The sequence below is a fragment of the Monopterus albus genome, unplaced genomic scaffold (genome assembly GCF_001952655.1).
Source record: "Monopterus albus unplaced genomic scaffold, M_albus_1.0 scaffold18.1, whole genome shotgun sequence".
In the NCBI taxonomy this organism is placed as follows: Eukaryota; Metazoa; Chordata; class Actinopteri; order Synbranchiformes; family Synbranchidae; genus Monopterus; species Monopterus albus.
In genome coordinates this window covers 7,664,130-7,686,852 of record NW_018127898.1, presented here as the reverse complement: position 1 = coordinate 7,686,852, position 22,723 = coordinate 7,664,130, and the positions used below count along the sequence as shown (strand labels likewise).

General features: G+C 42.9%; 2 protein-coding genes across 2 annotated transcripts in view; both read right to left on the bottom strand.

Annotated features, from left to right (window-relative positions):
• Positions 1-1,010: 1,010 nt before the first annotated feature.
• LOC109956289 (SRSF protein kinase 3-like) lies at positions 1,011-10,143 on the bottom strand. The gene is made up of 15 exons (XM_020593278.1): positions 9,702-10,143; positions 8,305-8,611; positions 8,113-8,221; positions 7,925-8,012; positions 7,744-7,831; positions 7,419-7,525; positions 7,135-7,300; positions 6,946-6,971; positions 6,806-6,853; positions 6,120-6,483; positions 5,877-5,974; positions 3,145-3,252; positions 2,956-3,025; positions 2,781-2,873; positions 1,011-2,478 (listed from the first exon to the last, which is right to left on the bottom strand). The coding sequence occupies exons 2-15, from the start codon at positions 8,534-8,536 to the stop codon at positions 2,294-2,296; spliced, it is 1,782 nt and encodes a 593-aa protein (XP_020448934.1). The 5' UTR covers positions 8,537-8,611; positions 9,702-10,143; the 3' UTR covers positions 1,011-2,293.
• A 3,915-nt stretch (positions 10,144-14,058) lies between these two features.
• The window catches only part of ccdc120b (coiled-coil domain containing 120b), an 18,736-nt gene continuing 10,071 nt past the window's right edge, over positions 14,059-22,723 (bottom strand). Inside the window, 10 exon segments of the mRNA XM_020592656.1 lie at positions 14,059-16,465; positions 17,511-18,548; positions 18,872-18,973; positions 19,123-19,176; positions 19,178-19,223; positions 19,563-19,622; positions 19,828-19,948; positions 20,044-20,145; positions 20,936-21,066; positions 22,410-22,509. Coding sequence (XP_020448312.1) covers positions 16,369-16,465; positions 17,511-18,548; positions 18,872-18,973; positions 19,123-19,176; positions 19,178-19,223; positions 19,563-19,622; positions 19,828-19,948; positions 20,044-20,145; positions 20,936-21,066; positions 22,410-22,458 — 1,800 coding nt within the window. The 5' untranslated portion in view covers positions 22,459-22,509 and the 3' untranslated portion in view covers positions 14,059-16,368.

Sequence of the window (22,723 nt, the reverse complement as noted above, 5' to 3'; positions counted from 1 at the left end):
TATTGGAAAATTTTTGACAGTGTGTACACTTTTTTCCATATGGTAGTCTACTACCCTGAATACAAATTACAGCATGCCCCAAGGGGTGTGGTGTGATGATGACAGACACTGCCAAGATTTCATCAAAGTTGGAAAGATTTGAAGTTCCCGGATCAATAAGTCATAAGCGAAATGTTGTTAAAACACATACAATCCCATTTCCAATTGTAGTTAGTAGGCAGACAACAAGCTACAACCAAATTTTCATCAAAACAAACCATCCTCCACACTGGAGATGGTCCATACTCACTCGTCTCACAGCCGGCTGCACATTAAGATCAGTTTGTCCAGCATAGAGGATGGCTCAGTCCGTGCACTGCTGTCATGAGGTAGGCTTTGATGCACTGCAGGGGTGTGTAGCTATATGTTGCTTCTTCAGGCAATGGAGGTGAAAATATCTTTTAATTTAGAGATGACGTTACAAAATGTTTTGACCCACTGCCTCCCACCCATCATTGTTATTTAACCTTCCAAGACCTTTGTAGACTGTTTTGCACTGGTAGACAAGAATAAAAAAAAAAAGGAAAACTATAAAAGCAAAAGCAGACTGAAACAGCATAATTAAAAATTAAATGATACGATAAGGTCCTTAAACTTAACTCTGGTTTGAAACTGAACAGAGCAGGAAACTGGGTGATTTCCATAGACTCTTAATGCGAATTTATATGCTATATATTTTTTTTTATTGAAACAAAATAACACATTAACAAAACAGGTCAGAACATAGACGATAAGACAACAGATACATGACATTACAAAGAGTGTTTTACATGATTGTAGTGTGTGAGGGTGTGAACTGGTATTTCTAACTTATACAGTCTATGAAGAAAGAAAGGGAGAAGGAGAGAAAACATACAACAATAATAATGATAAGAGTACTACTACTAAAAGTAGCTTCTTACATTTTTAGAGGTTGGTGGGAATGTGCGTGGCCTCAGCCCCAGGTGTTTGGTTCAACTTTAAATGTGTTAAAAATGGGTTCCATGTGTCATTAAAAGCTGATAAACTATTGTTGTGAGTGGATGCACTTTTCTCTAGTGTGATGTGTGAGTTATATTCAACCCACACCAGAAGGGGAGAAGTTGGGTCAGCCTGTGCGATCCGCAGAGCTGAAGTGAGCTATGAACACTCTAGGAAATAGTGGAAAGGTATATAAATGAGCAGTGGCACCTGCAGCCATAATCCTGTATGCAGCATACATACATTTTTTTAATGATTTTGCTCAAGTTTTAGGCCACTGTGTCTGGCAGTCGATGCACAATCAGCATATAGTCTATATATAGAAATACAGTTTCAAATGTATGGCCTGAGGAGCTATATAACATGTATTAACACCTCCAGACAGGATCATATTATTTCTGCTTCCTAATGTGAGTCTGCAACAGCTTGGAGTGAGTGACAACAGTGCACACAATGAAGTCACCTGCTGCCAATAATGCCTGTATTATCATCGGGACATGAGTTTTTGCTCATGAGCTGCATTCATGTGTTATTTGGTGGGCTAATTATTGTATGTGGATTTAACAGTCAGAGCAGAGATGTTCATGGACAGGAGCACACCTACTGCTGGTCACTGTGTGAAAAGTTGGTATGGGAGGGTGTTGATGAGCCAGAGGCTGTTGAACTGAATGAGCTACGGTAAAGCTACTGCTTAAAGTGAGTGTGTGCGCTGCACTCACTCCAAGCTGTGCAGGGCTCGTTATTATGAGAAAGTACAGTGTGTTGTAATAATGAGAAAAGTCATGTTTTAAAGGTGAACATATCTCGTAAAAAAAGAGAAAAGTATCATGTTATAAGGAGAAAGGCTTCTGGTTATAACAAGAAACTTTTTTTTTTTCTCATGGCGGCTGGTGGTTCTAGAAAACTATAAAATATACTCCTACCAGCGGCACTTTTTATGAACCCTGGAACTCTGGCTTTTTTTTTCTAAAGCCGAGTCAGTTGTTGCCTAAACGATTACGATATGGCCAACACGTACATGTGTACTCATGTACACAATCCCAACCCTACGGGGGGAGTATATATGTGTGTGAGCGGTCCAGGACCCATGGATTATGGCCTAAATGGCACCTCACAGAATCATCAGGGTAATCCTTCAAGTTGGTATAGAGAAAGAGAGAGAGAGAGAAACAGTGCTGTCTGAATAAATCCATCTCATCCATCTCTCAGTCCTATGTTGTGTCCAGTGTGTCAGAATCTGCTCTCAAAAAGCGAGATTTTTCACTGGGCCCTGAACAACACCGAGCCACTGTCTTTAGGAGACAATCCAGGGGTGTTTCAGACACTGGGCAGCTGTGGCTCTTTTCTCTGGCAGCAGTTCCAACATGGTCAGGAGAAATGAGCTGAATTGGCTGGCTTCCTCCTGGGGCCACTCGTACTTATCCAGCAGGACTTCAAACAAGCTCCATGCCTTGAGCTTTGAGATGTGCCGCAGTTGCCCTGGCCAAGGTAAGAAGTAGACTCATGCACCACTTTGCTGATATGGATCATAACTATCTGACCACAGCAACAGATGAATGAAACATTTCCTCTAGCAATCAACAAGTGTGAGGGGTCTCATATAATGCCAAATACATAGTACATAGCTTAATAATAAAATAAAACCTTGTGTTAAGCACAACAGTTTGATCCAAACTCCAAAATGCTAAGTCATATTATCCACTCCTACATGTCAGATTACAATGACAAAGAAGCATTATCGAGGCATTACTGTATTTTGAATAATTTACTTTATACTTTACCTTTACGGTTAAAGTATCGCTTTGAGTTTTTCCCCGAGAGGGCAAACTGAGATGGAAGGGGTCCCAGCAGCTCAATGATGTGGGCAATGTGATCTGTAGGGACACACAGATATTGTATTATAAGCACATTTAGTTTAATCAAAGGACAAAAAAGGATGTAGTGAACAATACAAACCTTCTTCCCGGGAAAATGAGGCTCCTGGTTGGGGCTCAAACAGATAGTCCCCTGTGGCCAGCTCAAAAGCCTACAGAATACACAAGGGACCAAAAATAAAAATGATCATTACAAATGCAGAAATGGCAATTTGGACTGAAACATATATAGGGATGGAGAGACACACAGCTTTGCAGGTGCCTGTCTCACCAGGCAGGCAGTGCTCCAGATATCGGCTGGTGTGCCGTAGTCAGCACCAATCAGGACCTCCACAGAGCGGTACTGACATGTCTGGATGTCTTCAGTGAAGTGTTTGTGCTGACAGCAAGAAAGATAAGATTTTAATGTCCCATTATTAATTGATCTGCATCTATGACTATTACTGTAACATAGAAAAGTCTTAATTCTTGTTCAGTTCAGTGCAAATTAACAAGAATCTATTTAACTTTCTCCATGAAGTTGTAGACTTTTACTCTTAAGTGCAATATTTGCATAAGCTTATCTATTAAAAATGGTGCTTGCATGCAATATCTCAATTATTATATTTAGTTCAATCAATCAATCAATCAAACTTTTATTTCAGACATGTTTAGGGTCCATAAAATAATGATGTAAGAAATATAATATAATAATATATACAGTACAAGAAACATGCAAAGCAATAAAATAGCATTAAAAAGGTGCAAACCTATTTATCTAGCAACAGCATATAGGCAGGAACTCCAATGCCCCCTCACTTCAGATGACATCCAAACTGAACTCATTTTTGCATTAGTTATACCTAAAATAATACTATTAGTGGCTTCAGACAGCCTACCCATTGGCCCACTCATCTTTGCAGAATTGTTGTAAGTCAGCCACATTGGAGGGTTTTCGGGCATGAACTGCCTTTTTAAGGTCATGCCACAGCATCTCAATTGGATTCAGGTCAGGACTTTGACTAGGCCACTCCAAAGTCTTCATTTTGTTTTTCTTCAGCCATTCAGAAGTGGACTTGCTGGTGTGCTTTGGATCATTGTCCTGCTGCAGAACCCAAGTTCGCTTCAGCTTGAGGTCACAAACGGATGGCCGGACATTCTCCTTCAGGATATTTTGGTACACAGCAGAATTCATGGTTCCATTTATCACAGCAAGTCTTCCAGGGCCTGAAGCAGCAAAACAGCCCCAGACCATCACACTACCACCACCATATTTTACTGTTGGTATGATGTTCTTTTTCTGAAATGCGGTGTTACTTTTACGCCACACATAATGGGACACACACCTTCCAAAAAGTTCAACTTTTGTCTCGTCTGTCCACAGAGTATTATTCCAAAAGTCTTGGGGATCATCAAGATGTTTTCTGGCAAAACTGAGACGAGCCTTTATGTTCTTTTTGCTCAGCAGTGGTTTTCGTCTTGGAACTCTGCCATGCAAACCATTTTTGCCCAGTCTCTTTCTTATGGTGGAGTCATGAACACTCACCTTAACTGAGGCAAGTGAGGCCTGCAGTTCTTTGGATGTTGTTGTGGGGTCTTTTGTGACCTCTTGGATGAGTTGTCGCTGTGCTCTTGGGGTAATTTTGGTCGGCCGGCCACTCCTGGGAAGGTTCTCCACTGTTCCATGTTTTCGCCATTTGTGGATAATGGCTCTCACTGTGGTTCGCTGCCGTCCCAAAGCTTTAGAAATGGCTTTATAACCTTTTCCGGACTGATAGAGCTTCATTATTCTCTTTCTCATTTGTTTTTGAATTTCTTTGGATCTCGGCATGATGTCTAGCTTTTGATGATCTTTTGGTCTACTTCACTTTGTCAGGCAGGTCCTATTTAAGTGATTTCTTGATTGCGAACAGGTGTGGCAGTAATCAGGCCTGGGTGTGGCTAGAGAAATTGAACTGAGGTGCGATAAACCAGTGTTTTGACAGGGGGGCAAACACTTGTTCACACAGGGCTTTGTAGTTTTGGATTTTGTTTTCCCTTAATAATAAAAACCTTCATTTAAAAACTGCATGATGTGTTTACTTGTGTTATCGTTGACTAATATTTAAATTTGTTTGATGATCTGAAACATTACAGTGTGACAAACATGCAAAAAGATAAGAAATCAGTAAGGGGGCAAATACTTTTTCACACCACTGTACAGTACAAGAAACATGCAAAGCAATAAAATAGCATTAAAAAGGTGCAAACCTATTTATCTAGCAACAGCATATAGGCAGGAACTCCAATGCCCCCTCACTTCAGATGACATCCAAACTGAACTCATTTTTGCATTAGTTATACCTAAAATAATACTATTAGTGGCTTCAGACAGCCTACCCATACAAATATATATATATGAGATTCCCAAAGACAGCCACCCAGGTGGGTATCCCAACACTAACAGACATCTGACTACCACTGCAGCCTCACACTATCATTATAGGTCACAGTTTCTGCATACTGCTGTTTTGTAGCAGTGCCGCAAATGGGTAGTATACATGGGGGTACAATAAGCTCTCAACAAGGAGATTCTCACAGTCATCGAGCACATACAAACTTTTGAAGCCAAGATATTGGCTTGTGCGTATAACTTTCTACACCGTCTGTAGATGTCTTTATCATCCGAGAGATTGTCAGTTATGTGATAACCTAAATATTTTATGTCCTTACATTCCTTAAGGGCAACAACAGCCAGGAAGAAATCAAGGAATACTAATTTCCTGTCTTCCTTCAGCATTATATTTGATGTCAAACTCTAACCCATATTGTGAATGAGTCCTCAACAGCTGTTGAAGACCAGCACTGCATGGACTGAAAATCGCCAAGTCACATGAGGTGGCTAATAAAGTTCCACAACTATTCAACTGAAAGATCATCCATGCTAAAGAGAAACGGTGATAATATCCCACCTTGTCTAACCCCATTATTCAGACAGAAAGTTAGTTTTTCAGGTTTATTTTGCTTATTGAATAAATCACTCACCACCCAACAGGCATTGCCCAGGTCAGCTATCTTGATGAGAATTTTCTCAGCATTCTGAGGCCTCAGTAGGTCCAGAAGTGCATCTGAGTCACTGATGCCTAAAATACATAAAAGAATTTGACAGCCATGAATACTATAACCAAGTTAAAGACACTTGCCAAACTGTCAATATAAAGTTTTCACAAAAATAGGAATGAACAGACACAAAAAAAAACAACAACACACAAATGCTGTGACACTAACCACAGGGAGAGGATGGTGAAGGTAGCAGCTCTCTGTCTGCACCCTGATGTAACAACACTGATCTAGAAACAGAAACAGGTGCATCTCTGCTGAGATCTGGACACGAGCAGATGGAGGCTCTCTGGTTGTGTGGAGCAGAATCCAGTCTGTCCTCCAACAGCAAAGTCTGCCTTCTAAATGTGAGGGGAGGGCCTGTGAGCTTACAGTGACAGGTAGAACTATGGTTGCTAGAAGGAGGAGTGACATCAGAAAATGACACATGAGGATTGTCTCTTTGTTTGTGGTCAGATGCACTCTCCTGTCCTCGTCGACTCCTGTCTTTCCTCGACAGTCTCTTAATTGAGCTCCCGGAGACCTTGCTGGACTGCGTGGGTGGAGTTGGTTGTTGGAAATAATCAGAAGTCAGCAAGGAGTAAAAAACAAAGTGAATTGTCACAACTTTATGCTTGTGCTGGAAGTGCAAACAGTGCAAATCAAAGCAGCTGTGTGCAGCAACTGAAAATCTGAAAGTGTCTCACATCTGTACTCACCATTGTTAGTACCACAAGTTAGTTAGTGCTTTTTGCTTACAGATCAAAGCTTTGTGACCAAGTTAGCTGCTCACATCACTGCAGGAAGTGGGGTGAAACTGCTGCAATATTAACGGCACAAATATGTTTTTAGGTTTGGCATGCAATCCATCTTACCCACTCCCCAAGAGTGTGGAACACCCCAGTCAGCCTCCCCAACAAACTCTTAAAAAATCATAGCAGAAAGGCCAATCATAATGTGACTGTAAAAGGAATGCAAACATCTTAATACAAGAAATGAACATGGGGTTACTCACGCGTTTTACTCTGGAGTTTCTCTTCACTGGAAGAAAGAAAAGACATCAGCAGGAGAAAAGGTTAAATGTGTGGAAAAATACAGGAATATGTGACAAATGACACATATTCATCTGTAAATTATCCGAGTCATTGTATAGAGAATCATTATCAAACATACAGTATGTGATTATTTACACAGCATCACAAACCTGATGAGCTGGCGACAGCGGAGGACACTGGCAGCTGCCAGAGCTTGGTGTTGGCCGCCAGTTTCTCAATATAAACCTCGTCCACTCTCAGGAGGATGTTTTCTGGCTTGATGTCCGTGTGAATAATCTTGCATTTAGTGTGCAAGTAATCTAAACCCTGCAGAACCTGTGATAATGAACCTAACTGAGTCACTGTCATAGCAAAAATAGAAGATCTTTTCACAAAAAGACCTGAGTTACTGATGAAAGGGAAGGACAAGCATGGAATAAGTGCTGCATAGCACCTGTCTGATGATGCTCTTAACGCATGGCAGAGGGAGCCCAGTGTAATTGGACTTGATGATCCACCTCAGCAGCTGGTGGCCCAGCACCTCCAGAACCATGCACACATCTGCAGACCAATTAAGGACACAATTTCATATGGTAGAACTTAGAGTATTCAGAGTTTCTTGAATATTTGGAGAAGGCTAAAACACACTGACGAGATCTGTACTCTGTGTCTAACCACTACAGTGTAAGGTGAGCGGGGCAGGATGTCATTATAGTAGCATCTGTCTGTGTGTGAGTAGGGGATTACAGCGGGACATCAGATGTCTCTGTAAAGGATACGCTCTCCATTCATTCCAGAGATGCTGAAGTCATCGATGAGGTGCACGATTCTCTTACGCTTGGGATCCTTGGGGTCGCTGTCCCTTACCTGATGATCATATATTAAACATACTGTATCTCAACATCAACAAAGAAAGTGAAAGTTTTAAAGTGATGGAGACAATCTGACCATGACACTGACACATTTCAGGAGTTTGATCTCATCCAGTGCTGTCTCTGTGAACATCTGAGCGCTCTTCACCACCTTCAGAGCCACAAAACGCCTCTTCCTGCATGTAAAGTTATAGTAGTTACCTATTATCATGTTTATATTATATCATCACTGCATGATGTTATTCGGTTTAGTCAGAAGGCCAAACCTGTACTTACACCATATCCCAGCAGAGCCATACAGTAGAGAAGTGACCCCATCCCAGCTTCCTAACAACTTGGTAACGGTCAACAAAAATCTCTCCAATTTCCACAGGGTAATAACCACCTGCACACAACGCAATGCACCATCTGCATTAAAGAGAAGATCTGAACCAGTGTGTTGATGTTTGGTGCAGGGGCACTACCTACCTATGCCATAGTCTGCAGCATTCTCCTGTTGCTCCTCATAAGATCCCAGAGGCTCTAGTAAATGAGGGTGTGTCTGTATAGACGGAGGGCAGTGGACAGCTTTGTTGGGTTGGGGGGGGCGTTTAGGATGCCGTGTTTTGTCTTGGGAGGGGCGAGGGCTGTAATTGATGGGTGGATTATAGGCGGTAGATGAAAGCATGGCTGCTATAGTAGCAACATATGCTGATGACATGTCTGACTGGAGCTTGATGTAGTAGAGTTCACAGCTGAAGATGGGCCCAGAAGGCAACAGCGCTCAAGTAGAAAGCTACAACAAGAAGCATTTGCACAGTTTTCAAAATTTAAGGAAGTCTTGAATAATGTCTATATCACAAGAGATCACTGGCGGCACCTGACAGCTCGTTTGTGCTCTCAGTCACCGATTGCAGGAGGTTGTTCTAAAGGAACAGTGAATGTGTATGTTTATTTTTAGCTGGATGAATGGCATGTTAACGTAAATAGCTCCTGACACTGGCCCAGCTGCAACTAAACTCTTCCTGGTATTGCATGAATAGCTGCAATATGGGTACCTCAGTTGTACACATGAACGGCCAGCAATTCAAAATAATTCATGTTCTATCTGACTAGAGCAATTATATTGTAAAGATAATTAAATGATTAGAAAGCTATAGTCCTTCAGACAGTCATCACTGTACTCACTAACTAAGGTCTGCTTATTTATCTGTGGTTGTATGTTTTATGTAAAGGAAGCACTGATGTCACATTACAGGTACTTCAAATTAAATTCTCAGATTTACACTGCCAGCAAATCTTTTTTTGCTTAGCTTGGCATTTCCTGACACATATTAAATTAATATAGCCTATTTAAACAACACACATGCTGCTGGACACTGAATTGGTTAAATGCTAACTTATTTGTTTGAATGCCTGGGACGCTTGCCTACCCATGGCGTTGATTTTAACTGTTGAGTATGTATATGTAAAATGGGTTAGTTAGGATTAGTTTTTCCTTTGACACTTGTTATGGTGACTTTGTCTACAATTAGCCTACTTATGACCCGATAAACATTTTGCATTCTTGTGTACTGCCTGATAGTTAAGTCATTTAATATTTGTATCACTTACTTTAAAAAATGTATTCTGAAATACTTCCTATAGGCTACATGTCATTTCTTCATTGACTTCTATTGCCTTTCCTCCTGCATCTGTACAAGTCAAACTTAGTTTTATTTTGAAGGTTGTGGCAGGAAGTGTAGTTTATTCTTGTGCTGGATTTTAAAAAAATCCACTAGGCCTACATGTTGGTCACCTTAAGGATGAGACTTGGTAGTAGGCCTACAAAAACCTGTTGCGCCCTATTCGTTCGTAATAACAACATCAGTGAGGTGTCTACTTACCTCTGTTAGTGATGGCTCAATATTTGTAACGCGGGAAATAACTCCAGCTTGGCGTGAACTCAGTCCCTCAGCCCAAGAGTTTAGCTCCTCTCCGCAGATTTGGCGACTTTTAAGACCCCTTTAGCGACAGATCTAACGATTTTTACAACAGAAAACAGAACCTGAAGTCTTGCCGGACTAAGTAACTCGGTTTCTATTCCGGTCAGTGAGTGGGAGGGAGGAGAGGAGAATGCTCAGTCGAGTGCACTGCAACAAGCAGAGGCATAAATGTGTTGCGCATGTGTGTGCCAGAGCCCCGATGTTTCAGCCATATATAGTCAGTAGTTTCATCTTTATTGGTTTCCCCCCACAGTTTGATATACGCCAGGGATTGTCACAGTGTGGGCAGATGAGCCTCTCCTCAGAAGAGATCATGAAAACAGCGCCCCTTCCCCCAACTCCACCACATAAAAATGGGTTGCACAATAAATGTAAACAACAGCCTTTAAGCAAATGTAGCGGAGTTATAATACACAAACACATTTGGAACACATTTCCTTTCTCAAGAACTACACTGATTTCTTAAGAAATCTATAGTTTATCCCACATACTGTAGCGCTGGGGGTGGAGAGACACTTTGTGGCGTCCCCCAGAATGCCCAGGGAAGAAGCACCTGGTGGAATCCCCCATAATGCCCCTCTGGGTGGGCTCTGTATAGTTTGGGGTTGGCGAGATTGTTGTAGCAGTGTTGTGTTAGGTGTGCTGTGTGGTTGTGTGTGTGAATAAAACAGAGAAAAACACAAGCTTCAGTCTCCCGACCCTTCTTAACACAGCCAATGTTACATTGATGTCAGAAGTGGGATCTCCAGAGGCGATGACATCCTCCAGGAGGTCAATGAACTTATTGCCCAGCTGAAGGAAGGAGTGATGCTACAAACCGGATATCCCAGTAGCCTTGTTGAGATTGCCTGCCATTCCACTCTCAGCGAGAACCCACCGAAACGAGACTGCTGAGGAAGCCAGCGAGGCTCACCAGGCAGGATGGAGGAGCTGCACCGGAGTGTCAGCACCACAGGTACTGACCAGACCACAGCAAGGAGCCAGGAGCAAACCGGCAAGGTGTAGCTCAGCTACCACACTACAGCGGGGAAGAGTGTTAGGATTTCAGGAGTTACAGTTGTTTTATTTACGGTTAGTATTATTTTGCTTTTATAATGATAGAGTTTAGTATGACTGTCTGTGTTTCATTAACAGCACCATGTATCAGTATTAACCTGGCTCTTATGCATGCATTATAGTTATAATATTCAGCTTCGAGTCAACTTGTAGTATTTTTCATCTTCTTGGAAAATTGTGCAAGAATAGATTGCATAGATAAGTGTCGTTCTGGAAACTATAGATAAGATACTGTTAATTTATGCTACTTAACAGACGTGAAGTCTGACGGGCTTGAACTGGTCACTCATGTCTGAAGCATGAGTAAGAGGTTTTTTACAACAGAATCAGGGAAGTAAAGTGACACAGCTAACTGCATGTCCACTTCCAGTTAGAGAGAAACACCTGAAAATAGAAGATAACAACACACACACACACACACATACTGCCTATATGAACATTCTAGAATATTGACGTGTAACGTACCACCCATGTACAGGGCAGTCCCAGCCCGAGAAGATAAATGTGAATGATTTTTGATTATCGAGGCTCTTGGAGACTTGTCAGCTCATAGAGCCCAGCGCTGTAATAACTCTGCATTTAACCAGAAGAAAATAAATCTACGTAAAGCTGATTCCTGTTTCCTGAGTGTTACTTCTTGGGGCCTTCAGATAAAAGAACCGGCTGTAGTTAAAAAGAGCCTCTAGGGACATACCTCATGCAAATGCAGACAGCAGCGTGGGTGAACGGCTGATCAACTGTGGAGACAGCCAACTGGGTTACCCTCGCCCTCGGGGGCAGGGCTCTGCAGACCCTGACCTCTAGCCTGGGTAGCAAAGCAGCTGGCCAGGCACAGAGAGGGCGCTATAGCTCAGGTTTGGTTGACACATTTATGCTGATGAAGCCTGGGCTGGGCTGGCTAATCGGCGATGCAGGGAAGGAGAGGGCCTGGGTGCCTACAGCACAGACATCCAGCTCTATGCTCGGCATGGGTATGCAATGACTGACAGCTTGATGCTTGAGGAGCTCACCTCTATCACTGCACGGCACCACTCTGATGGCTGAAGCAAAGCAGGTTGAGCACATGCTGTGCCCCCTGCATCCAAAACACTGAATGCGGCAAGCAGAACTTGAGGGAGCCAGAAAGGACAAGGAGGCAGCCTGCCAGGTTGCCACTGCAGCACGGCCACTACAATTAAGCAGGAGAGCAGCTGGGTGACACAGGGTGCTACCTTTGTGGAGAGCTGGGCCACATTGCTCGCCACTGCCCAGCACTGACACCACAGAGCCCAGGACCCCCAGACAGCTCATCTAGTGTATGCGCATCCTGTCACAGCCAAGGGTTGGCCACCTAGGCCGGATACACAGATTATACCTGGACCGGCGAGAGTGTGAAGATGCGGTAGAGAGGACGCTCAAAATAGCTGCTGCTGGCCACACCGTTGAGCACTTGTTCAGGCTGGCCAACATTCAAGATCCATGCATCATCAGCCTTGGCCTGCTGACAAAGTTGAGAGCCATGGTGGATGTGCCTGGGACTACACTCTGCCTGGGTGCAGATGCTGTGGCTCTGCACACTGCTGGTAGGGAAGGGCTGCACCTAACTGTGACATTGAAGATGCTGCCTTGAGGGTCATCTACACCACTAGGGACAGCCAGGGACACATCCACACATACACCATTTTCTCGGGTAGTGTGCACCGAGACCAGGCGAGGGTTCATACAAGAGGAAGAAGTTACAGAAGGAAGAAGTGCCGGCACAGTCGGTGCATGGAGGACCGGGACACTGCCACATGACAGGCAGCATCCCCACTGCACTGGATGTGCCTACGCTCTGTCTGGGTGCAGATGCCATGACTCTCCACGCTGCAGGCTACAACCAACTGCGATGCTGGAGTGGCTGGCCGGAAGGTCATACACATCACTAGAGCCAGGCAGGGGCTCATCCACACCTATACCACTTTCTCTGGTGGTGTGCACCAAGATCATATGAGCCGACGATGGCTCATAGGAGAGGAACTGCAGGAGGACCGGGACCATGCCTGATGACAGACAGTAGCCCAACACACTCCTCTGCAGCAGGACCAGGTGGGGGCCCCAATGGACGCGGGGCCTCACCAGACATGGGGTCATGATGCTCTCAGCAGGTGAGAGAACTTTGCCCCTGGTGCACTGGTGTGGGCATGCAGCCCTGGATGAAAAAAGGCCTTGTTTCCATAGTCAGCAATCCAGGGGGTCAGACCTTGTACTGTGCTTAAAAGACTGTTAGATGTGGTGTATCTGGTAGGACTGAGTAAGTGGAACTGGGTGGTGCTTTGCAGGAACAGACTTGCACCATACTGGCCCTTGGCCTCACCTGAGGGGGTAGAGTTGGACAACAGAAGCCAGCCACGAGCTCCAGCCCCTCTTCACCTGCTTCCCAGGTGCCACCAGAGCGGACTCAGCAGCAGTGCAGGCCGCCCCCAACATGTAAGAGACTTTGATAAGACTGTGGTTACTGATGACAGTTAACCAGTCAGGTGAGGGTTGTGTAGCATTAGAGGAGAAGAGACACATGGCGGGGTCACCCAGAATACCGTAGGGGGGAAGCACCTGCTGGGACCCCCATAATGCTAGACTGGGCAGGATGTATATAAGTTCAGTGTTCCTGGGATTTGTGTGGTTGCCAGTGTCCCTTATGTTGTTGTTGTTGCCTGTGTGTGTGTTTTTTAATAAATGAGCGGATTCCCCATCCTTGGGAGAGTGCAGAAAAGGTGGTTTTGGTGTCCAGTTCCTTCCTCAAGCTAGCCTACATTAAATACTTTTTAAGGCCTATTTGCACACTTTTATTCAAGTCAAATACCTTCTGAACACATCAAACCCAGTCAACTATATTGCAGTAGATGATATGATAGAAAGTAAAAAATGTCACTGAGGTCTTTGTCTGGACTCAAAGCAGGGATGTTGTGGCAGACATTTTAATTATTTGTGGCAGGAAAACCACAGGTGTGATTTATAATATTAAGTGCTACGCCCGGTTTTACTACCTTACTTTTAGGGTCCGTCCGTCGTGTACGCTGGCTCACTGACATGACTGGCTGGTAAACTTTAATGGAACAGAGCCATTGATATCAGTGTTAATTACACCTGTGCTGTTCCTGCTTTGACAAGTCGAAATGTCTGCTGTGAAAAAGGTCTGTTGTCTTACCAAAAACAAACATGTCTGACACAGTCTAGTGCTGATTTCAATGTCACACTTTATTTAGTAGAATGAATGCAGTCTCATACATACAGTGTAGCTCAGGCCTCTTTAGCTTTAATTTCACAGGCCTTTTTATAAAGAGAAGAGTGAAAGAGAAAACAGCTGCACTTAGATATCTAAAAGAAGAAGTCTTAATAATCAATTATTAACACATCACACTGCTGAATTAAATTGTTTTAATAACACACATTACCAAATCCTGCGCTGATGAGAAAGAGCTACTATAGATAGCTACAAAATGTTACAGGTTCATAAATATAATATAGTTTGAGTAAATTTGCTTTAGAGCTAAATTTAAATCATTTACTTTCAACTTACAGAGTACATTATATGAAAAATACATTTATGACCCCCAGTGCACAGCAGTTTGGTCTTTGATTTCAGGTTTTAACCAGATGGAAGAATCTCTATGAAGCTGGATACTGAGAGGATGTGAACACATCAGAAGAACAACAGAAGAAACCGGCTAACAATCCACAATATGCTACAGTTTGTAACGGCGTAGGAAACGATCACTTATGACACACAAAGTACAAATTAGTTCAAACATGGCCAAAGATCAAGTACATTAAATGGGAAAAAACCTTTAATTAAAAAAAAAATGTAATTTCTGTTTACACCTAAACAAATATTTTCAGTTTCCTTGAGGATTTTATTTATTATTCTGAAGCTTACACTGCAGAATTCTACTAAGACTGATTACAAAAACTTATGACACATAATTACTGAGATACAAAAGTGTAAAGGCAAAAAATGAGTTGAAATTATTACAAATACAAAGCCAGCATGAATTCTCAAACAGATTTACTGGTGTGAGACCTGCTCTCACCATCATTCCGTGCTGCAGCAGCCCTATTCTGTTCACACCATCAACTCTTTACAACCAATTAAACAGTGCTCACTTGGTGGTGGAAGAAATGGGGGAGGTTACTCTGATCAACTTCTAATTATAGGGTTACTCTGTTACATTGTTAATAACATTGTTAGTATGGGAATAAAATATCAGCTGGAAATAAAATATCACCCTCAAAATCTCATCAGCACAATCCACACTACGTATATACACACACTAACACTCAGACAGACCTTCAGCACAAGTGAACAAAACTCACTTTCCTTGATTTTGCCCCATTATAAACCATGTCCTGTCATCTTTCATGGTGACAATTTCATAAAGAATTAAGGCATAAGATGTTCATAAAGTGCTGCTCTGTATGACTTTCGAACCCTCCACAACTAAATGCAGAAAACAACTGATTTGATGAGTCAGCAGTCTGTCATACAGTCATGTGCTACTCCCATACAGTAGGTCTCACAGAGTACTAAGGGTTTTTTTTTCCTAAACTGGTCTAATTATTCTGTCAAGGACAGCACAGAGAATGCTACACTTATTAGCCAGTGGCAAACTGAAGCTAGAAACCAGCTCCCCCAAAAATCACAATGTACTGTATATGACATCATTCCAAATAGCGTAATCTAATGACATCATGAACGGCTTTGTCTTTCACTTGACCACGCTCACAGAGGCTTAATGCTAGCTTTTCAGATGATTAGAAAGCACTTTAAAGTTGTCTAACCAAGGTGTAGTTCTGATAATAAAACATTTAGGCACTCCTGTTCGCTACACCAGTATGCTACAGTTCATGGCCCGTTTCATTTATCAAACATGGAAAATACAAATGGCTGTAAAATTCATGGCAGATGAGGAGCATGTTTTTAAATAGTCTACAAACACACATTCACCAGTGCATGTATTAATACTTTAAAATGATGTGAACTCATATAACATCTTTGTTTATTACATGATTCATGAGCAATATATTACCTCTTTAATATAACCGTTCTTTACATCTCAGAAGATACAAAATAGTGATTTAGAGTTGTATATATTCTGTAAAAAAAAGTATATCTGGGAAGATTTTCAGGGCTATTGGAAAGGATTTTACTGCTCGTGTTGGACCAGAAATATGGATATGTGAAGTACAGCATAATCATATTACTGATAGATAATCAATAAGTCAGCTCCAGTGTACTTCCACACAAGAACAGTGGGTGTGAAGTTCATATTGGTGGGATCACTTATATAACACAGGGAACTTGCCAAGGCTTTTTCACACTGTACAGTTACAGTTTATCAGTTATTTCAGTCTCTTGCTGCTGAGGTCACTTTGTTTTGCTTTGCTGTTGAGGTTACACTGTAAAAATTGGTCTGTATAAGTGTGTGACTATGTGAGTCTGAGTGTACGTGTACAGTATTCTTGCTCATATAATGTGTGTGTGTGTGGTGCTGCTTCAGACTAGAGTGCCTGGATCTGCACTGGGTTCCTTTGGGGTCACCTCTTGCATCTGCAGATGAGGAGTCTCCTGATAGAGAGACAACTCCATTGACCTGTTGGGGAGGCAGGACAGTTCAGTACAGCTCTCCACAAGCAAGATGGGTAAAACCACAGTGAGAACACTGGGGGTCATGGCCTCCATCTTAAAATTTCTAACACCCCCACCAATGACAAGCCCCAGTCAGTCTAATTCTTTGCAATGCAGGCCATTAAAAATCTTACATAGATTTAAGACATAACACATCTGAGTTGATTTTTGCAGGGAGCATTCTCAAGAATATAAATAATGTTTGTAGATGTTTCTAGACAAACATAGTGAAATGGAATGAGATGTTGGCTGTTATTAAATTATATAAATCACTGAACTTATAAAAGCTAAGAGGAAGTTCAGTATGAAATCTGCCGTGTTTTGTAATTGCGTTAGAAATTTAGGTCAGACATTCTTGCATCCATAATTCATTACCAGATAATTGTTAATAATTATGTTTAAGCAACCCGCACACTTTATTTTACTGTTGATGATACATTCAGATTTGAATTAATTAATGATTCCATGACTGATTTCATGCGATTACCATCATTTGCTATTCACATGAGATCAACCAAAGAATTAAAGCATATGCCATTTAGTAAAAGTTATTTATTTTACACTATATTGTAGTATCTTTACCTTTCTATTAACTTGCGTAGCCTGAAATTCATCTATGCTGTACAGCCTTTTTAGTGTGCCATCCCAAGGTTTTCACTGGCCTCATTATGGCCCCCACTAAATATGTTCTGTAGGCACCACTGTTCATGACATAGAAAATATGCATATGACTGTATTTGCAAACATGTATGATGATATTTGTAAAAGGTATCCTGACATAGTCCTTAAAAACATATAAAATGCCCACTGAAATCTGAGAAAGGTCACATCTCTGACAGTGACAGTAACAACTTTTTTTCTGCTGTGAGTGAAATGTAATTGAACAGCACAAATAAATGTACAATAATGAAAGGCACTGGTCCTTTTCTTGTATGAATGTATGTATGATTTCTACCACAAGGAGACAGAGACAAATCACTAAGATAAAAAGAAAAAACTGAAGTACTGACCTTCCATGCAGTGGGTGACCATGGAAGCTGGCTGACTGGGGAATCTGAGGCCTGTGGAGGTTGGCTGCTTCACCGTGAAAAGACTGGGCCTGGTGCACCAGCGGGTGGGGGTGTGAGAGGCGAGAGAGCCCTGCCTCGTGGCCTTTTGAGGCAGCAGGAGGATAGCCGAGGGCATTCCTCAGGTACCAGTCCCTCAGTCCCTCCAGAGCCAGGGCTTTATGCAGACTTCTGGTTGAGTCTTCTGGAGTCGGGAGAGAGAACTGTGGGGGTCTGCGGCTGAAGGAGGGACCAGACAGCTCAGTCTGGTAGGGGTGCAGGTTGGGGATGGAGGATGTGGTGGTGCCAGAGACAGGAAGGGGAGACTCATACGCTGATAGAAGAATTGTATCTTGTGGATATTGTTGCAAAGGAATAAAGGGCCCACAAGATTTGGTTCTGGTAACCTTGACCCTACGCAGCTCAGCTTGGGACCCTCGGAGGACCAGGGGGCTGTAAGGAGGTGCAGCACTGGGGAGGTGCACCTGGGAATGAGAAAAGCCATTGGCATGAGGAGGGACTGCTGCTGTGGAGCAGCGAGGAGAAGACATGTCCTGCCAGATCCTGCCTGTGGACTGGAACAGGTGGTGCTGCACCTGCATCCTCTGTTGTTTCCCCCAGATATAGTCCATTAATATCTCATTGTAGCCTCCACCAGCCCCTTTGCCACCCACGGACAGACGCATTTTGGCCTGTTCAACAGAGCCATTCACATCTCTTTCAGGGCTACCTAGGTGAATATGTCTCAGTTTTCCATCAGTCAGTGTCTCAGAGCTCTTGTAGGGCCCCCCTCTGGGGGGCATCCCATTTCTGGGAGGCGGATCATCAGGGAGGCTTGATCTATCCAGCAGGGCCTCTGAGCTGTTACTGCGCCTGGCCCGGGAGCTGTACGGGCAGCCTCTGCGGTCAGAGGAGGAGCCCTCCTGAGCCAGCGGAATCATGTATGGCACATCCAGACTGCCAGACCACTGCTTCAACCCATTACCACCTGACACATCCGACCTAAGGCAGAGATGAAAGCACAACAGCTTATATAATAGGAGAGGACTCTGAGGACTATGTACAAAGAGTGAGTGAAAGCCATTTCAATAAAACCGTGTAACTACATTTCATAGAGAATCACTTGAGAAGCGACACAGTTTTTATGCTTAAAGACCAGATGATGAGCTCAAGCCCTTGCTGTTACCTAAATATGACACTAATCATTGCAACAACCCTGACTCTGTGTCTGCATTCAACGGTGTCATTAAGTCATTTCCAACCACACAGCTGTCACAGTGGGAGGGAGCTGTAGCTGTGCACAACAGACCAGTATCACAGATTACCTGACATGAACGCTGATTGGAGCGGTACGGGCCAAGAGAGGAGTCGCTGGAACACTTCTACCTTCAACATTAGATGCACTTCTTGGTAAAGAGTGAGTTGGGCTGTGAAAAGCAGCATGAGAGGACATCCAGGAATTTACGATTTATCACCCATACATGAAAACATTCTTGATTACATGTGCACACGTGAACTGTATGCACGTGCTCAGACGGATCAAGCACGTAGCAACAAGTCACATTAACATTGGTACCTGACGGAGCTTGTGACTGAGTTGCGACGCGTCCTCATCTCATAGTAAATCTCGAGGCTGAGACAGAGAACGCTGGTCGGCAGCCACGCTGGGAGAAGACTCTTTTGGGAGAAGAACAACGCACAAAAGATCTTTAAATAAAACCCACGCACTGATGCCAAAGAACAGATCACTTTCATCAAAAGCACAAGCCAAGTGTGCTATTTACTACATTAATGGGATATTCTTATTCGGTGTCTTAACACCGGGAGTGCAAATGATTCTCCCACCCACTAAGTGTGAGTGATGTATTTTGAATGTGAAAAGAAACATGCTGGCAAATACATTCAGCTAGTGCTAGTGCCTCGTCTTTCAGCTAAGCTCATTATGAATATGGATTCACAGTGCACACAAGAGGCAGAGCGGGCTCCTGAAAGACAGTTTGTATACGCTTGACTCACCATTGTCATGGGATGTTGAATCTGACATGGAGCTGGTACTCTCTGACACGACAGTGTCCTCTGAAAGACAACAAGCATTCAGATTAGAGACAATGCAGCATGACATCTGAGATCTTTCATACAGCTGGATGTGTTTTTAAAAAGCTTCAAATGCTAATGGATATGTGCTTTGGTTTTTATTCCCTTATGCCAAATCTGTTCATTTTTTTAAACAGGTGGGTGTGTAGTCGCAGTAGGTCTGCTTTTAGGTGCGGTGGAATCATACCTGTGTGACACCCCCGATGAACTGTCCTCTTGCTATTTGGGACATTTCTGTCTGACTCTGAGTGTCTGTATAGAGCACCAGTGAAGATGGCTTTCATCTGCTTTTTTTGTGCAGCTTCATCCTGCAGCCAGGGATAGCCGGCCATGTTAGACAACAAATATATACAGTGATACAGCTGCTGCGCGAAAGCAATTGATATTCAAGATGTTGACTTACCTCTGCTTTGGTGAGAGGAGCCAAGCCAGCTCTACGCTGCACCACTGGGGGTTTCTCTCCTGTGTCCAGGGGAAAAGCACGTGGTAACTTCCCAGTCAGCTCCTGTAGAGGACATTCATTAGCCTACATGGTACTAAAATCCTTCTCGGAGCATCAAGGCCAGGACCACCAGGCTCAAATCCAATTTTCTACCAGAAGCTGTGAGAATTATGAACTCTAGGCCTCTGTGATGGACTGATACATTTTAGATATGATACCCATTGTTTTAAATGCTGTTGTTACATTAGGTTTTATCTTTAGAGGGTATTCTTTATTGTCATAATATTATCTTATATGCTTTTAATATATGGTTTTAATATATGCTGGCCCTGAGTGACTCATTTTGTTCTGTCAAACGTGTAGAATGACAAGGAACCTTGAATCTTGAACTCCAAAAATAAAATGATACTACTTAACATATTACTTTGAGTCACAATAAACCACCTTTAAATGACATACAAGAAATAATGTTGCTCTGAAAATGTACATCTAAAATTAGCTGCACTCACAACCCAACAGACAACATGTGAATCCAAGAACAGGCATGCAGTGATGACGTGGGTCGATATACTACAGCTGAAAATACAGTGATGTGTTCAACAGGTGTTAATGAAAATCTGAGGCAGCTGTGGCTTCATTAAGATGTGGAGCAGTCATAAAGATATCAATATGCACAAGGTTAGAGGTTGTCTTTAGTTTTTGTTTGTTTTTACAAAGTGTAAAAATATATTTAACACAATCTCTCCATTAGTAACAGAATATAAATGAAAACATGAAGAAACTACAGCTTATGGAGTGTTCATGTTGCAGACTGAACTGGGTATGCTTCAAATGTAAAATGAGAGCTACTCACTGCTTCCTGCAAACAGACTTGTTTGAGCTCTCCCACTCTGCTGTTAAGAAGAGCCTCCAGGGCCTGCTTCCTCTCTTGCAGAGCTGCAATCCTCTCAGCCTGCAGCTTGCTGTCCTGGCTGCCTTGAACATCTGTACCACACAGAACATAGGATCCAGTCCCAGAAAGTCTGAATTCAAGTCTTAATGAAAGGACAAGGTATTGGCCTAGAGCATGGATCGGGCTGCATATTTGTCCAAACCTGACCCATGCCTGAGAGTGTGGCATCCAAACCCAATGCGGTTGAGTTTGTACAGCGTTTTCCCCCTTATCATTAAAAACAAAGCAGACATTTGTGTGCTCCAGCCATCTAGCCTGAAGTTTGGCCTACGTGTCCAAACCTGGCCCGGACCCGAACATAATTTCTAAATTTCTGTCTCAATCCGGCCCGAACCCTCAGGTATCGACGGGTCCCTTCAGGCTTGGTTTCCACATTCTACCCAAACTAACAATGAGCTGAAGCTACAGCAAGTATTGTGTGTATCTGAAGTTAGATATATCTTATTGTTGTCTAAAACCTATGAAAAACAAATCAGGGAGGCGCACTGTTAGACTAGGTGACATGTTGTCTCATTACCTTGCAGACAGGGTCTATCTTTTATTTTGAGTCCCACAAACACTGTCAATACCGCACAAAAAGTGTATTCATCTACAGCTAAAGACAACCCTCAGCAAAAGCACACTTTACTTGTATATGAGTAAAATTCACAAAAAAACTAGTTTCTGGCTATTTTAGAAAATTATTGTCTCGTGCCTTCCATAAGAAAGACTGGGCTTGGCACTGAGAGCCACCAACAAGGCCGGGGACTTAGAGACAGACTAAAGGCCAATTCATGGTGTCTGCATTCACATGTCCACAAGGGTCTGTATGGGTCCACGTGACATAAATTTCTGCCCCAGTAAGTGAGGGTCCTTACAGACTACAGTCTGCATGCAGCTGTAATTGACCTGGATATGTCCTATCTATTACCTTGCTAAGCATTTGCACATATTGTTTTCCTTTATTATGTTATGATGTTTATCCAAACACCAAAACAAAGGAGCTCTTATTCTTGCTGTCAGGAAGGGGCCATGATGTTTTGTAGTGCACATGTGAGATGTGAAAGTTTACTATATAAAACAGGCACATTCAATGTAAAATGCAATCTTTTGGTAATGTTTCTACTGTTTCATACTGTTTCTAACAAGATGATGTTTGTTCTCAGTAACTCAGAGCTCTGATAAGATTATCTGACAGCTGCAGTGACAGCATGTGAACAAAAGGCCTTCACACATATGGCTGTTTTGTCAGCTGGCTGTTCCCTTGGGAAAAACACTTGTTTCTCTTCTGCCAAACTGACAGAAAAAACACAAGCTGACAAGATTTACCAGGTCATTTCAGGCTAGTCCAGACAAGAAAGTGTGCGACTTTACACTGTGACACATCATGACTCACCAGGAGCCCCCACACCCATGGATGTGATCAGCTGCCCTTTGACCTCCATGTGATGTAATTCTGGGGACTTAACAACTCACGCTCCCAGCTACGCCTTCACCTGATGAAAAAGAAAGTGAGGTTTAACTGCAGCCGGAAAACATCATCAAAATCCATTCAGGCTTAGATGGTGTTTTCTCACTAACCTGGCAGTATTAGCCATGGGTTTTCTTGAGAAGTGGGCACAATGGCTGCATTTCTAACAAGTCAGTGGTGGATAAGCATGGGTATCTCTTACATCAAATCACACCAGGTACAATGGGGGGGGGGGGGGG